Genomic DNA, 13,638 nt, shown 5'->3' on the forward strand with positions numbered 1-13,638 from the left:
GCCACTACCTCATATAGGAGAATACAGATAAGTTAATAAAAATAGGTTCAGTGTAAAAGTATGAAAGACACTGTGTCGTCTTATTGTGCGATAGTTCTGGTCTCAGCTTCACTTCTTGCTGTGTCTGTGTTTATTTTTGTTCAAGTTCATGACAATGTCTTTTTCAGATGTCAAAGTGGATGGCGGCTGTGATTCGCCGGAAGCATTTTGCCTGCACAGCTCTGATTTCCTTGTGTTTATATGAAAGCATGGAGTCACTGTAGCTGCTCACAGTCCAAAGTCCAGGCCCGCACCGCAGCAGCAGCAGGCCGCGCACGGCCAGCAGTGGGCAGGCCTTTAAGCCGGTAAGGGGCGGAGTGCGCTGAGGAGACAACAGATTATACCTTAGACCTCCTGTCTGACGCTGGACGCCCAATGAAACGCTACACAAGCGGATATTTTAGCGTAACAACCGCATATCTGATGGAAGAGCGCAGAGCTGCTGCAGGAATAATGCCGCACAGGTTGATTTTAAAGAAGTGAACTGAAGTGGTGGGGAGTGAAACACCAGCCGCGCCGCACAACATGACCCAACTTCTCACTCGTGGTGCGGACTAGCAGCAGGGGATCGCGGATAGAGAGAGAGGAGAGGATGAATTTATGAATTTCTACCCAAACTTTTTTTTTGTTCACATAACCAACGGAGACGGAGATTGATGCGAAGCGGTGCGCTATGATGGGAACTCCAGCGCATCCGGAGACCAGGAAATTTACGCGTGGTCTGGGTAAACCTGGCACCGCGGCTGAACTCAGGCAAAGTGTCTCAGAGGTGGTGAGGACATCCGTGCTGGTTGTAAGTAGACTACACCTTACCTCTCCTCCTCCTCTTCATCCTCAGTACCACTACTAGGGCCAGTGTCATCATGTGTGTTTGTGGCGCTTCAGTTTTTATGAGTGAGGTTGTCAGAAAATGTTCATGGCTTCTTACAACAAGGTTATCCATTGTGTGAGAGTATTGTTAAATTGCCACAAAGTTCTTGACACCTTTCACTTTAAATTTCACGCAGCTGGTCTAAATTCAGCTGTGTGAACAAGTGGGCTTTGAGAATGAAATTCAGGTTCCTAATCCTCCTGAGTGTGTCTTATTTCCATAGTCTGTGAAGAATCAGTGCTTGTATAAAGTTGTGTCACTTAGACAGCATCACTTTTCACAGGGTTGCACTGAGATGACATAATAGCTCCTGGAAAAGGAAAGCATGTGGTTTCAATTTCATGTTTCAGTGTCCAGTGACAGTGACATAATGCTGACCACCAGCTTTGCTCTGACAACATCTGGGTGACGGGCAGACCCGCAGTGCACCTCCTCAGTATCAGTTTCCTTCAACAGAGCACTCGGCCCTTTTGTTTGTGTCCGAGCGTGTGCTGCTGGGTGCTGGGTGCTCTGTCTTGATTGTTCCTGCTTTCCTGGAAAAAGTTGCTAGGCAACCAAGAAACGGACACCGTCCAGGCTCTCTGTCAGGGAAATGGAATCCTGAGTCAGGATCCCAGACATCCAACCACACCTTCGTATTATTTATTCATTCTCACACTGGTGCACTGCCAGAGGGAGGAGAGCAGAAATGGATACAAGTATGCATGTTGGGAAATCATCATGTGCAGGGAGCTCTAGCTCTACATGCCTGCAGTGGTCTGAGCAGGCCTACAGGAGTTCATTTGTTGACACAAGAGCAGATATGTTCACAAGAGGGTGATACCATTTGTGGAATCTATATATGATATAAGTTTGATGAATATCCCCAGGCTGTCCATGTATGGTGAATGTATGTCTGCATCACTTGTTTGCTGAGTCTTCTCAGTGGGACAAAGAATGTGACCGCACACAAGACCGCTGTCCACGCAGCTTGTAATTAATTCCTCCATGAAACATGTAAATACCGCAGCAGGAATAGAGGGATCTGTTCCGGGGACATAAAGGACAGATTGTAGCAGCTGTCACCACGAGAGTGCTCCTACTTAAAATGTTAATGTTTTGGTACTCCTGCACTAACTCAACATGGGTTATGATATACAGGGTAGAACTCCCATGTCCACTAGTCACGCAGCAGTTTTATGTTTTTCGATTTAAGTGCTGCCCCCTTCTCCTAACAGTTTGTGCATGTTCGTGAAGGCTTACACTGGGTAGAGCCTCTTTGTTTATTGTTGGAGTGGAGAGCAGGGAGACTTGTAATAGGCCTGAGCCCTCAGCTGAGCCATCCCTCTGTTTCTTCACACTTTAGGCATGCTGAGTGCTGTTAGCTCCATGATAGCTGTCATCAGCCATGAGTCTCCACCTTCTCCTTTTTATAGAACTTTTAGTGTTGTAAACTGTATTTCGTGGTGAGTTTTCTTTCTGAGCGTCAGCAGTGTTAATGTATCGGCTGATGGGTATATAACAAATCAATAGTGGTTGGAAATGTTTAGTGTGTGTATACAGTGATGTGAAGCAGCTGGGGGGGAGCAGTTGTGTAATTGTAATCAATAGTCCTAACTGCCTGCCACCTAATGGTGGTGATACACTCGGATCCTCAGTGTTCCCGCTATGTGCCTGACCTGAGGGAGGTGTACACCAGATGGGTGTCACTGTGTGTGATGCTGTCAGCTGCCCATGGCCTAAGCATGTACAGCTCAAATCTTTATGTCAAAGACATCTTGCAGAGATCTGGACTGAAATAAATATGCTAACCAGTTGCTGCAGACTTGTAGCACCACAAGATAAAACACCGAGTCAGTGTAATGTTTTTTCTGGCCTCAGTTCTACATGACAAGAATAAGAATTCTGTCCATTCTGTTGACAGAACGCATCATCGCTGCTCAGTTAGGGCTTAATTTTAGACCTGCTGCGGACCTCCTGCTGCTCAGCTGCATCACATGACATTCCTTCACCTGGCTTCAAGCAGAGGTTGTGTAGTTCATCCACTGGATTATCATGCAGGATTGTTCTTAGATGATTTATGCTGTCTGATGATGGAAGACATGAACACTGTGTGAACCCCTTTGTCAGATAGACATGTTTTTCTTCTGGTATCATGTGACAAGCAACATCCTGCAGTGTGTTTGAGTGCATTGAACGACGCCAGTCATCTGCAGAAGATGGATCAGCACACTCCTCCTGCTTTGCCTGCACATTGCTTTCTGCCTTCTTCACACACCTGCACACTTAAATCTTTTGTTTTTCAAGGATGTGTAAACTTTCCCAGGGTGTGGGATCCCAGAAATCCCCCAGGTGGGTTTTGTACTGTGTGTACAAGTATTACAAGTATGTTAGGGATTTTTCCTTTTAAGATAAGGTCATGTTCGCTCATGCAGCCAAGCTGGTTTTGTTAGTTTTGCCAGAAGCCAAATATGTGCGTCTTGTTGAGCCATGATTAGACACATGAGTGCAGGATAAAGCTTGATAGTCATGAATCATTTATCCAAGTCTACCAAATTCAAAGAAAAGAAGGCGATCGCTTTGTTGTGCCATGTGTGTATTTGGAGCAGACGCTGCTGTCACATGAAGATTACAGAGTTACAGAGTTGTGCGAGGCCTAAGCAGCTTGACCTCAGCCTGTCTGTCACTACGAGTAGTGCGGGTATCAGAGTAAAAGTGTGCATAAGAAGCTTGTGGTAAAAAAAAAAACAAAACCCAGGGGGGGAGACACAGGAGAGCAGATGGGTCAATAATACATGAGACTCCTTTAGTAACCAATGCACCCATTAGGAGACTCTGCTCAATAAAGTAGTTAGTTGGTCCTTGTTGTGTTTGTTGAGAGTGAGGAGTCATTCTCTGAATGTATACCTGTAAATTTATGTTTGTTGTTCCAGTGGCTATGGCTAATTTTATTTAGGCTTTTATATATAAGCAATTGATTAGCATGTACATTTGGTTACTTGGTTACAGCCCTCACTACTTGACCTCTGCATGGAAGGAAAAGCAAACAATGTCCATTCATTTTTCCACCTGTCTGCTGTTCTATTGCTAAGTAACCATGCACTATTGTCTCTTAGTGTTTTCAAGCAAGAAAGTGTAAATACAACTAGCTGCATTGTAACTGGAGTGGAAACAAAGCACTGATGCATGGCTTGTGGAATGACGGCTTCAAGCGAAGTGAGAAATAAAACACACCCATCAAACTCAAACGCACTATAAAATTTGTCTGCTTGGGTTTGGGCATGCCTCTTGGCAGTTGTGGTTATAATCCAAACCAGATTTGCCACTCAGGGCTTTATTTTGTTTGTTTGTTTTTTTGCAGGAATGGGAAGCTTTAGAATTCCTACACATGAATTTTTGGGATATAATATAAAGTGCTCCGTCAAAAATTGAAAGGATTTCCTCTGAGGCCGGAGTGACCCTGGTTAGTTCACATAAATACTGCAGTAGCAAAGCCAACTTAAATGTTTCTTAGGCCAGACAGACAGATTTTGTTCCAGTGGAAATGGACTCTGATTAAATGTCATGCTCGTGAACTGAGAGCGTATTTTAACCACATGTCAAAATAAGTGTTAAATATTAACACTGAGCCAGAAAGGAATCTCAAGATGAGAGTTGTGGTCACATCATGAGTTTATTTAACAATTTCTTGGCTCTAGGAAACATTTAACTGCTTCCTATGTAATCTGTAATTTGAAGATTTTTGCCTCAGTGGCCACACATTCAGATCAATGGCTACGTATGCTACTGCTATATCTGAATAAACAGAATAAACCTTTTTGCCACCATAAACTAAGTCTTCAGATTTGTTCCATCCTGCCCAAACAGGAAGTGCCCATGGCTTCCTGTCTTTCGTTTCCTTGTGGGAAACCAGAGGCCTGTCTTTTCCTAGACAGAGTGAGCTTCCTGTGTCTGTATTTGGGCTGAAGAGAAGTGCTGGGCAGGACTCTGTTAAAACACCCACTCAGTGTTCTGCCTGATAGAGCAGAGCTGTTTTGGAACACAGAAGAGGTTACCATAACAGATCGAGCCTGCTGAGGAGCCTGGTCACTGGGTGTTTTCCTGTTAGCATGTGGATGGCAGTGCTCTGTTTTACAATCATAACATAAGCCCACCGCTCCTCCCCCAGCTTTACTGTATTCTTTATAGCTCTTTAAGCATTCATATGACAAACCCAACAATTCATTCACATCTGACTGTGAAGTCTCATATCATATGCAATAGTTGCACATTATCATCAACAGTTTAGCAGTCTAGTGCAGTATTGTTCTGTTACTATTTTCGAGTCTGCAGGCCTTAGTGCTGCTGGCACAGACTCACTGACTCACAGCCCCTACAGCTGTAGGTCTCCATGATTATTACCACATGTGGTTTATCCAGTTTGCATTCCTGCGTAAAAACATCGTCAGCGTCATCATCTCTGATCAAATGAGGAAGTACATTTGAGCATTAGAACAAAGGTTACAATATGCATGCGATACAAAGGCTGTGTTGTATCTTGTGTAGTACGTAAATAACATAAAAACAAGTCTGTGCTGACAGTGTGGAGCGCTCAGGATGTGGAGCAGCTCAATGTTGTACTTGGTGGTGCCGACAATGTTGATGGGGTCAGCTTGATTAGCCAGATTTCCAGCTCAATAATTACCAACTACTGAAACTGATCTGATGTCCACATACAGTCTTACTTATTTAAAGTTTGATGTGTTTATTCTTGATGACTCTCCATCAGAGCCCTGTGAAGGAGTGTCCTCATTCAAGTATTCTTTTTCATCAGACCAGTGTTGTGTGTTTTTACCTTGACAATTTTCGACTGCTTCCTGCAGTCTTCTTCAGAAGTCACGTGATGTTACCCTACTACCTGGAGTAGTAGGAGAATGGCACCACAACCTGCATAAATCAGCTGGCAGACACGTCACTGGTAACATCACGTGACTTCTGAAGAAGACTGCAGGAAGCAATCAAAACATGTCAAGGTAAAAACACACAACACTAATCTGATGAAAAAGAATACATGTAGGTTATAAAAAGTGAAGACCAAATTAATCTTGTTGAAATAAGGAGTGTCCTCATCACCCTGTAGCTGTGTCATATGAATGGTGCTCTTACAAACAGCCCACACAAGAATAATAGAATGAAAGAAATAAGATGTAGGTGGATACTGCTATGTCTGATTCATTAGTCGTACGAGAGGCCATCCAGAGTTTCAGCCAAGAGGTGAAACTGTGGCTTTGCACATGTGCCTGCAGATTAAGCTCATCGGATTAAGCCCTGAAAAGCTCTACTGACCGGAACCTGAACAACATACATGTTGATTGGTGGAGAAAATGTCTAGAAAGAGCAGACTAATGAGTAGCACATTTCCTTTTTAAGACCCTGTGTGCTTTTAGTGCGGTGTATTTACTCCCAAAGCCTTCTTGATTTGTCTATAAAAATAATGTTTCCCTCCCATCCGTCACTGCAGACTGACCATTAACTTGTAATTGTGGGAAGACGGCTGTTACCATGACAGAATAGATTGGAGGGTGCCCTGCAGGCTAACACTTCTAAACCTTGTGATTATTTTTTTCCACCCAATGGGGCTGATTTTCCTCTATTTGAATCACTGCCAGTTAAGATTAGAGCAGAGGTTCCCTCTGTGTGGAGGTGATTTATTTTCCAAACTACACTTCAGACTGAATCTTTTGAACTTATCCTGGATGAACAACAGGTCTAACTGTGGTATTTTTAGTAATGCTTTTGCGGCTAAACGGCTAAACCATAACTTGGGACTCATCATAAATCTATGTTCATTTCTGACATTGTTTTCACACTGATGTGTTGTCATGATTAAAACCCTGTGTATCTAACATGAAAAGATAGGAAAACATCTGCAGCTGTTTGCTTTATATCACCTCACTCTCCTGTGTAAATGATGCAGTGCTCAGGTTTAAGTCCACACTCAGTAGGTTAATCTGCTTCAAACACCCGGTCTCTCCCAGCGGCCCCTCTGACATTGCCACACAGTGGTCACTGACCTCCTATTCACACGTAGATCACAGCAGGATCAGCTGCTGTCAGATGTGGTGTATCACAGAGCGATGGATTAGCACACAATTAGCAAATACAAAACCCAGTTTCCTGATTTACTACTATAACCTATACTGATAATCGATTGGCTTGTTTTAGCATTTATAGTTTGCCTGAATCAGAAGCTATACGTTTGTGTTTGCCCTGTGTCAAGAATGGATGTTGCTGTGAAGGTTGTGGGGAACTACTTAACATTCCGGCTCTGTGCTGCCGTCTGAATGCTATCAGGCTGCAGACATGAAAGAGAAAACTGCTACTGATGTTGCTGTAATTGTTCAACTGGGAATTCCCTAAAAGTTTCCTGGCACTTGAATCCACCTAAAACACCAAAGCAGAGGCGGGTAAAAGCACAGTTAGATGGGTAAATATATAGGACTCAGAGACTCAGAGGATTACCTCCGTCAGTGTGGAGGTAACCCTTACCCATAGATGTTTTCTCTACTTTCCCACAGTGCATGCTGTCAGCTTAATTAAAGCGAGTCTAAAACCTCTCCAGTTCTCAGTGTTCACTCTCATGGTTGTGTGCACTGTGTGGATGGGACCTGCCACAGCCTGAGGGAATAAACTATAATGACTTTTCACCAGGCCGGCTGACATAGTTGGCATTCCTCACCCTGACACACTGTAGGCCGAAGAGGGAGGGAGGGGGAGGGATACAACCTACGGGGAGGCGGGGCAGAGGGTTACAGGGCAGGGTTTACATTTCATCTTGTGATTTTTATCAGAAGTGTAAAAAGACTTTTATCCTTTTATTTTAAATTCTATTTTTTAATTCATGCTTATTTGTTACTTATCTGTTTCTAGAGTTTATGCTACTCTAGTTATTCGTTCTGCTGCTGTTGTAACAACTGAATTTCCCTCCGGGGATCAATAAAGTCCTATTTTATCTCAACTTATCTATTTTGCATGGCCACAAATTGGTCATATATCCAATTCAGGAACATATCCTGAAACAACTTCAAGATTAATGATCAGATTTGTGAAAAATCATATGACACATTTGCATTTGCGAGTAATATGAACACAGTGATGTAAAGTGTGAAAAGGAGCCTTAATTGGACAGGCTTGAATCAGCGCTTCTTCCAAAGAAGTTTCGACAAGCTGTCAGATGCAAAAAGAATTTTAATAAGTTACTGTAGTTGCCCATTCAGAAATAATCCTCATGAAACACTGAAAACCTTTTTTTCTGCTGAAAAAAGAGCTGAAACCAGCTCTTTGTTTACTCTCTGCCACCAGTAAACAAATGAGTTCTGTTTTTATGTGACAAATTCACACAGATTTGAAGCATTTTCAACAAAATCCTTCATCTGCTTTTATATCAGCTGGCATTCAGCAAGCTGAGAGGGTGGGAAACACAATAGCTCGAAGACACAAATGAGCGTCTTACGCAGTAGGAAGTCATGTGACCCTGTTAATCTGTGTTTGGTTTTTCTGGTGAAGTCTGTGCATACAGTGCTCTCAGAGCTCTACTTGAGGCTTTGTTTCTGTTTGCTCCCTTGTTTGTTTTTCAGGGACTTAGCATTCGGAGACAGGATTGCACTGAGTGTGCACTATGCTGCTGCAGTGGATGGATAAATAAAGTTAGCTGGTGGTGTTTATTGGAGGAGCAGCAGTGTCTGTGTGCGCCCTAAGGCCTGCTCCTAATCGCGCTTGTTTTTGATAGAGGGGGTACAAAGTGATCCTGGACCCTTGACAGAGCTCTGTTTACATGTAGACAAGCTGTTCTTATGTGCTTTAAAACGGACACCATGCATTTGCAGGATCACATCCCTGTTCTCTTCACCGTGCACACCACAGATAAACAGCTCAGTATTTCTGACCTGACTGACACTTCCCTCACTCACAGAGCAGAATCTATGACTCAAAAAAACCTCATTCAAACCTTGGTTTCATATTTTTGACAAACATTTTCCTTAGAGAATTTCTTAAATCTCACAAAAATGTCAAATCCATCTTAGTTGCTATGGCAGCCACACTGCTCATTGTGCCATTAACACAATCCAAGAGGGAGGTTAAATCTCATAAAATGCTAACAACAGAGCAGTAATCAGCTGCAAATAATGAGATTCTTTTTACATGAGTGAGTCCTGCTGCGCTGTGTGAGAGGCTGAGATGGGGTCTGGTTCTAAAGTGGAAAGTGCCACACATGCAGGCCGTGAGACAGAGCACTGTCAGGCTATCATAAAACAGGAGTGTATCTTGTAACATGTGTTTCCTCTGTCAGGAAGGGTGTGTGTGTGTGAGGTGGGGTGGGGTGGAGGGCAGGGGTGGACTTGTTTGGAGACACAGTTTGCTGGTTATGGTGGCACCAACATGTTGTGTGTACAACAGGAAAAAGGCATTTTTGCCATTCCTGAATTTTCTAAACTTCATCAAAGTCAATTCCAAGTGTGTGAACCAAACAGACATGATTGAGCACACTGCTGATAAAGCACTGATTGCACCTTTTAATCAGCAGAATGTTTATGTGTTGATTTGTGTTTGTCTAAAAGTGCAGTTCCAAGTTTTTGAATTTGTGTAGCAAAGTTGTCGGCAAGCTTATAATTCAACACACCCAGAGATGACACAGAGGTCAAGGTCATTTATGTTGACAGATTTTAATTTCATATCTGTGTGTGTGTGTGTGTGTGTGTTATCAATCAAACAATTACAAAATGGTATTGTATTATTTGCCATCAGTTTGGTGATCATGTGTGCCAGCCAGCTCCTTGAAGCAGCTGTTTTCGGCCTCCGTGGGGAGCTATGTGGCATTACAGCATTACAGCCAAATCCTCTGCCACTTAAAGTGGTGCAGGTGCACGGACATACGCTCATCTCCTCCTACTCCATCCTCTGTTTCCCTTGATTGTCAGCAGGGCTCATTGAACCCGGCTCAAGAGGATTTCCACTGATTACAAACAAAGAGCCAACTGAGATAAGCTGATCCTTAAAGGTTCCCAATGTGTGGCATTATCCACCCAGCCCACCTCCCTGCATACAGTGCACCTTCAGGTCATTACAAAACCTGACTGAACTGACAGCTCCAGTTTTACATAAACTCCTGTCTCCTGGTGATCTATCTTTCAACACCATGTGGGAATTTCCTTGAGTCTTCCTTGTTTTTTTTCTCACACTGTATACATATATAAGGTATGGTGGTACCTCGGTACTATCAGGGCTGCACTATGTGTAGAAAAGTGAGGGTGCTGCTCTTAATCTGCTCCGTCTAACTGGCTTTCATTGAGTAAACCTACAGTGGACCATCTGTTAGACAAGACTTTTTTTAACCTCATGTTCTCCATTAGCTGCTCTAACCAGAAAGTAAAGCACCTGCATTAATGATTAATCAGTGTTTGTTCCCATTCTTTATTAATATGTCATATATAATGTGTAAACTGCCTGGTAATGAGTAGTGAGAACCTTATTAACTAGCATGCTGTGCAAGACATTTGTTTTTAATTGCTGTTATTGAATGCAATGTTTACTTTAGACATGATGCTTTAATTGCATTGAATTAAATTAGAATAAAATAAGATTTAATTATACAAAATTACTTTTTAATAGACTGTTTCTCATTTGCAACTCAGAGATAGTTTAACCCCAGAATAATGTTAAATTGAGTCATTTTCCCCTTAGCCCCATGGCTGGTACCTTTCAGTCAAAGCACAGAGTGAAACACACCCAAAGTCGGTGATTTAGTTACAGGTCTGAAATAATGTTGCTCAAAAGTGTAGCTTTTTTTCCCAGTGTTGGCCTCGTGTCAGGCCCGTGTGGACTTGTTGCAGAATCAGTCAGCTCATAGCTTCCAGCCTGCATGTCAGAGCCTGACCACAATGATGACGCACTCCCTCTAACATCTCTTTCACACCTGGGCTCACACCGCTGACCTGCCATGGGGGGACATGGTATTTAGACTAAATCATAGTCTGTAGTAAATCATCACTGCATACACTGCAATAAGCCAGTAACACTGTTTTCCTTCACACACAATGGATGCCAGGTATTATGTTGCCAGTAGTTCTGCCCTTATGTGTGTTTATTTTGGGTTGTTAAACATGGTCTTGTGTGTCTTCCTACTAAAGCCCATACAGTCACCTCTTCTTCCTGTGTAGAAACTCCAGATTGTTTTCGCACTGAGCTGCTGGAAATGGCACTCACTCACCAAACAATGGCTGCAGTAATGCAGTGGCTAACCTCATTTCAAGCTGTAGCAGCAGCATTATCATTCTGGGTATCTTCAGCGCATGAAGACATGTACTGTCAATAAATACAAAATGACAAGTATAACTACAAACGTTTCGTTCAATTACAAGCCTTGTTTTTTAGGTGTAATATCATAATCCACCTGAAGGGGGCAGTGACATCATTCTTACCTTTTTACCTCTGAAGATGCCTTTTCAGTGCTTTGTGTGTGTTTGTCTGAGAGTGAACACTACTTGATTTGCTGCTTTCTGCCTTCAGCTGAAATATGATAGGAAATAAAATAAATATGAAACCACTTTCATCTTTAATGGTCCTTTGTGGCTGTTTTCTTGGATGCCGTGCAGTCATCCATCATCTCAAAAACACATTGTGCAACAGCATGTCATGTTTTTTTTTCTTTTTAGATATGCAGAGTGATCAGTTTTGTGGTGCACTGAGTAGCAAGAATTTGTCATGAGATTCATCCATCCATTTTATTCTGAAGCCAAAGCGCAGTTGGATGGGTTAAGAGAGGGTGACTGAAGGCCCTGCAGGGCTTTGGCTCTGTTTCAGACCATTCCTGCTGGTGCTGGTGCTGCAGCAGCAGAAGCATGCGGTAACTCACTGCCTGATTAGAAGCATATAATAATGACAAACGGAACCAACTCCTGGGCCACCAGAGCATGCCTGGTGTGTGTGTGTGTGTGTGTGCTTACAAAATATATACTTTGCGCTTGGTGGCTCCACAACAAAGTAAAGGAAGCAGTGCCCCTCAGGAAAGTGGGTCATTTTCTTCTCCTGGGATAAATAAACGATCCCAAAATACTAAGAAGGAAGGGGATGTGGCCCCTGTTGTATTTGTTTTGTGCCATTTTAAGACGGTGAGGATAACCTGGGTGTCAGCTCCAGGTCAAACAGAAGGAGACATGTCTGCTAATTACCAGAGGAATACATGCAACACACTATCCAGATGGTGATTTTTAGTTTGTAATATTGAGTCTCAACAAGTATTCTGGGAGTTGTAATGTAAACTTGGCATCTTTTTGCATTATTCACATTCCAAGACTGTCTGTGTAGCCCACCCACGTGTGTTACTTTAGGGCTGTACCCACCACTTGACAAACAATGTTTACACAACACAGCACACTTGCCACTTCCTTTAAAGCCCTTGCAGGTTTGATAGCACTCCTGGCTTTGTGCTCCTTCAGTAAAACATCACTTCTTCCATTTGTTGAACATGCCATTATCACCATGACAACTTTTCTATGAAACTCTCCGTTTGAGTTCAGAAAGTGTGTGATGGAGTTTTTTCAGAACAGTGGGCAGCGAGAGGCGGCTTTGTTATGAGAGGGTTTACACACACATACACACTCACACATCAGCAGGAAACAGCCACTTCCTTTTTGGAGTCCCTGGAGGGTTCCAGCTGGGAGCCACTCAGTTTTATCTGCCCTGTCCTGCTAGATATGTGGGTGATGTCACTGTGGTCCACCACATTGTGACTGGAGTGAAAAAGGCCCAGCTGTGGACTTGACCTCCAGCCTATGAGAGGCTTCTTAGAAGAGATACCAGCTCCTCTGCTTCTCAGAGGCACTCAGAGACCTATCTGTGATTGTGTGTGAGTTCCTTTAGGGAAAGTCAACCCTTCTCTGTCCACATGTGCTTCTTTGAAGTTCTGAATTCAGCTCCACCCAGCACTTGCTGCTAACAGCTTGATATTGGTGTATTACTACAAGTGGTGTTATTTGTGGGTTACTGTAGGCCAGGCTCAGTGTCCATGTGCAGCAGATGTTAGTCCAGCTGGAGAGGAGCAATTAAGAAACCACTGACTCTAAATCACTGCAGTTTTATGGTATATTATTTAGAAAACTGTGTCTGCAAGAACGGGAATACATGGGATGATAGATCTAATAGTCACATAGACACTTTCTTTGCAGTCGTCTTAGACCTCCCGAGTAGTCTGGGGAGGCCAGTCGGGGCTTAAATCTGGTGGAAGAGCACTTCTCTTGTAATTATATCAATAAAGATTTTCACTCAACCAAGCCAGTTTCAATAATTGCAGCAAAGGAACTCAAGGAACTCTAACAAGTACAGATGCCCTGCTTCAAGCTCATGAATCACTTGTCAGCTCGGAATTTTCTCGCTTTTCACTCAGCAGCACTCAGCACCTAAGTTTCACTCATGGTTACAAATTGTGGGAGAAATTTCTCAGGATCCTCCTTAATAATAATGACAGATTTTCCCTTGACCTGCTGTGTCAAATATGCTTCTCACCCAGTTCAAGGAGACAGCTATCACCTTGGTCTTTTGGAGTTGGACACATTCCTGGGAGATACCCTCTGTGGTCACCGGTCTGCTATGTCTGGTGATGATAACTGTCTTTCCATGACAGGCCTCATCCTGCAGGCTTCTTCTTAGTGTATATTATATTTCTATTTATTTTGCCATGATACTGTTGCACACTGTGGAGCGTGTGGCAGTGC

General features: G+C 43.1%; 1 protein-coding gene across 17 annotated transcripts in view; it reads left to right on the forward strand.

Annotated features, from left to right (window-relative positions):
- The first annotated feature begins 346 nt into the window (after positions 1-346).
- Positions 347-13,638, forward strand: part of zmp:0000001200 (dedicator of cytokinesis protein 9) — a 61,207-nt gene continuing 47,915 nt past the window's right edge. For 13 of the 17 annotated variants that reach the window (XM_028394273.1, XM_028394276.1, XM_028394275.1 and 10 more), the window contains exon 1: positions 347-832. In XM_028394273.1, coding sequence (XP_028250074.1) covers positions 713-832 — 120 coding nt within the window. In that variant the 5' untranslated portion in view covers positions 347-712. The remainder of the gene's footprint in view (positions 833-13,638) is intronic. The other 4 variants (XM_028394277.1, XM_028394281.1, XM_028394288.1 and 1 more) reach the window with 1 other exon arrangement.

This window comes from Parambassis ranga, chromosome 21, assembly GCF_900634625.1.
Source record: "Parambassis ranga chromosome 21, fParRan2.1, whole genome shotgun sequence".
Classification (NCBI taxonomy): Eukaryota; Metazoa; Chordata; class Actinopteri; family Ambassidae; genus Parambassis; species Parambassis ranga.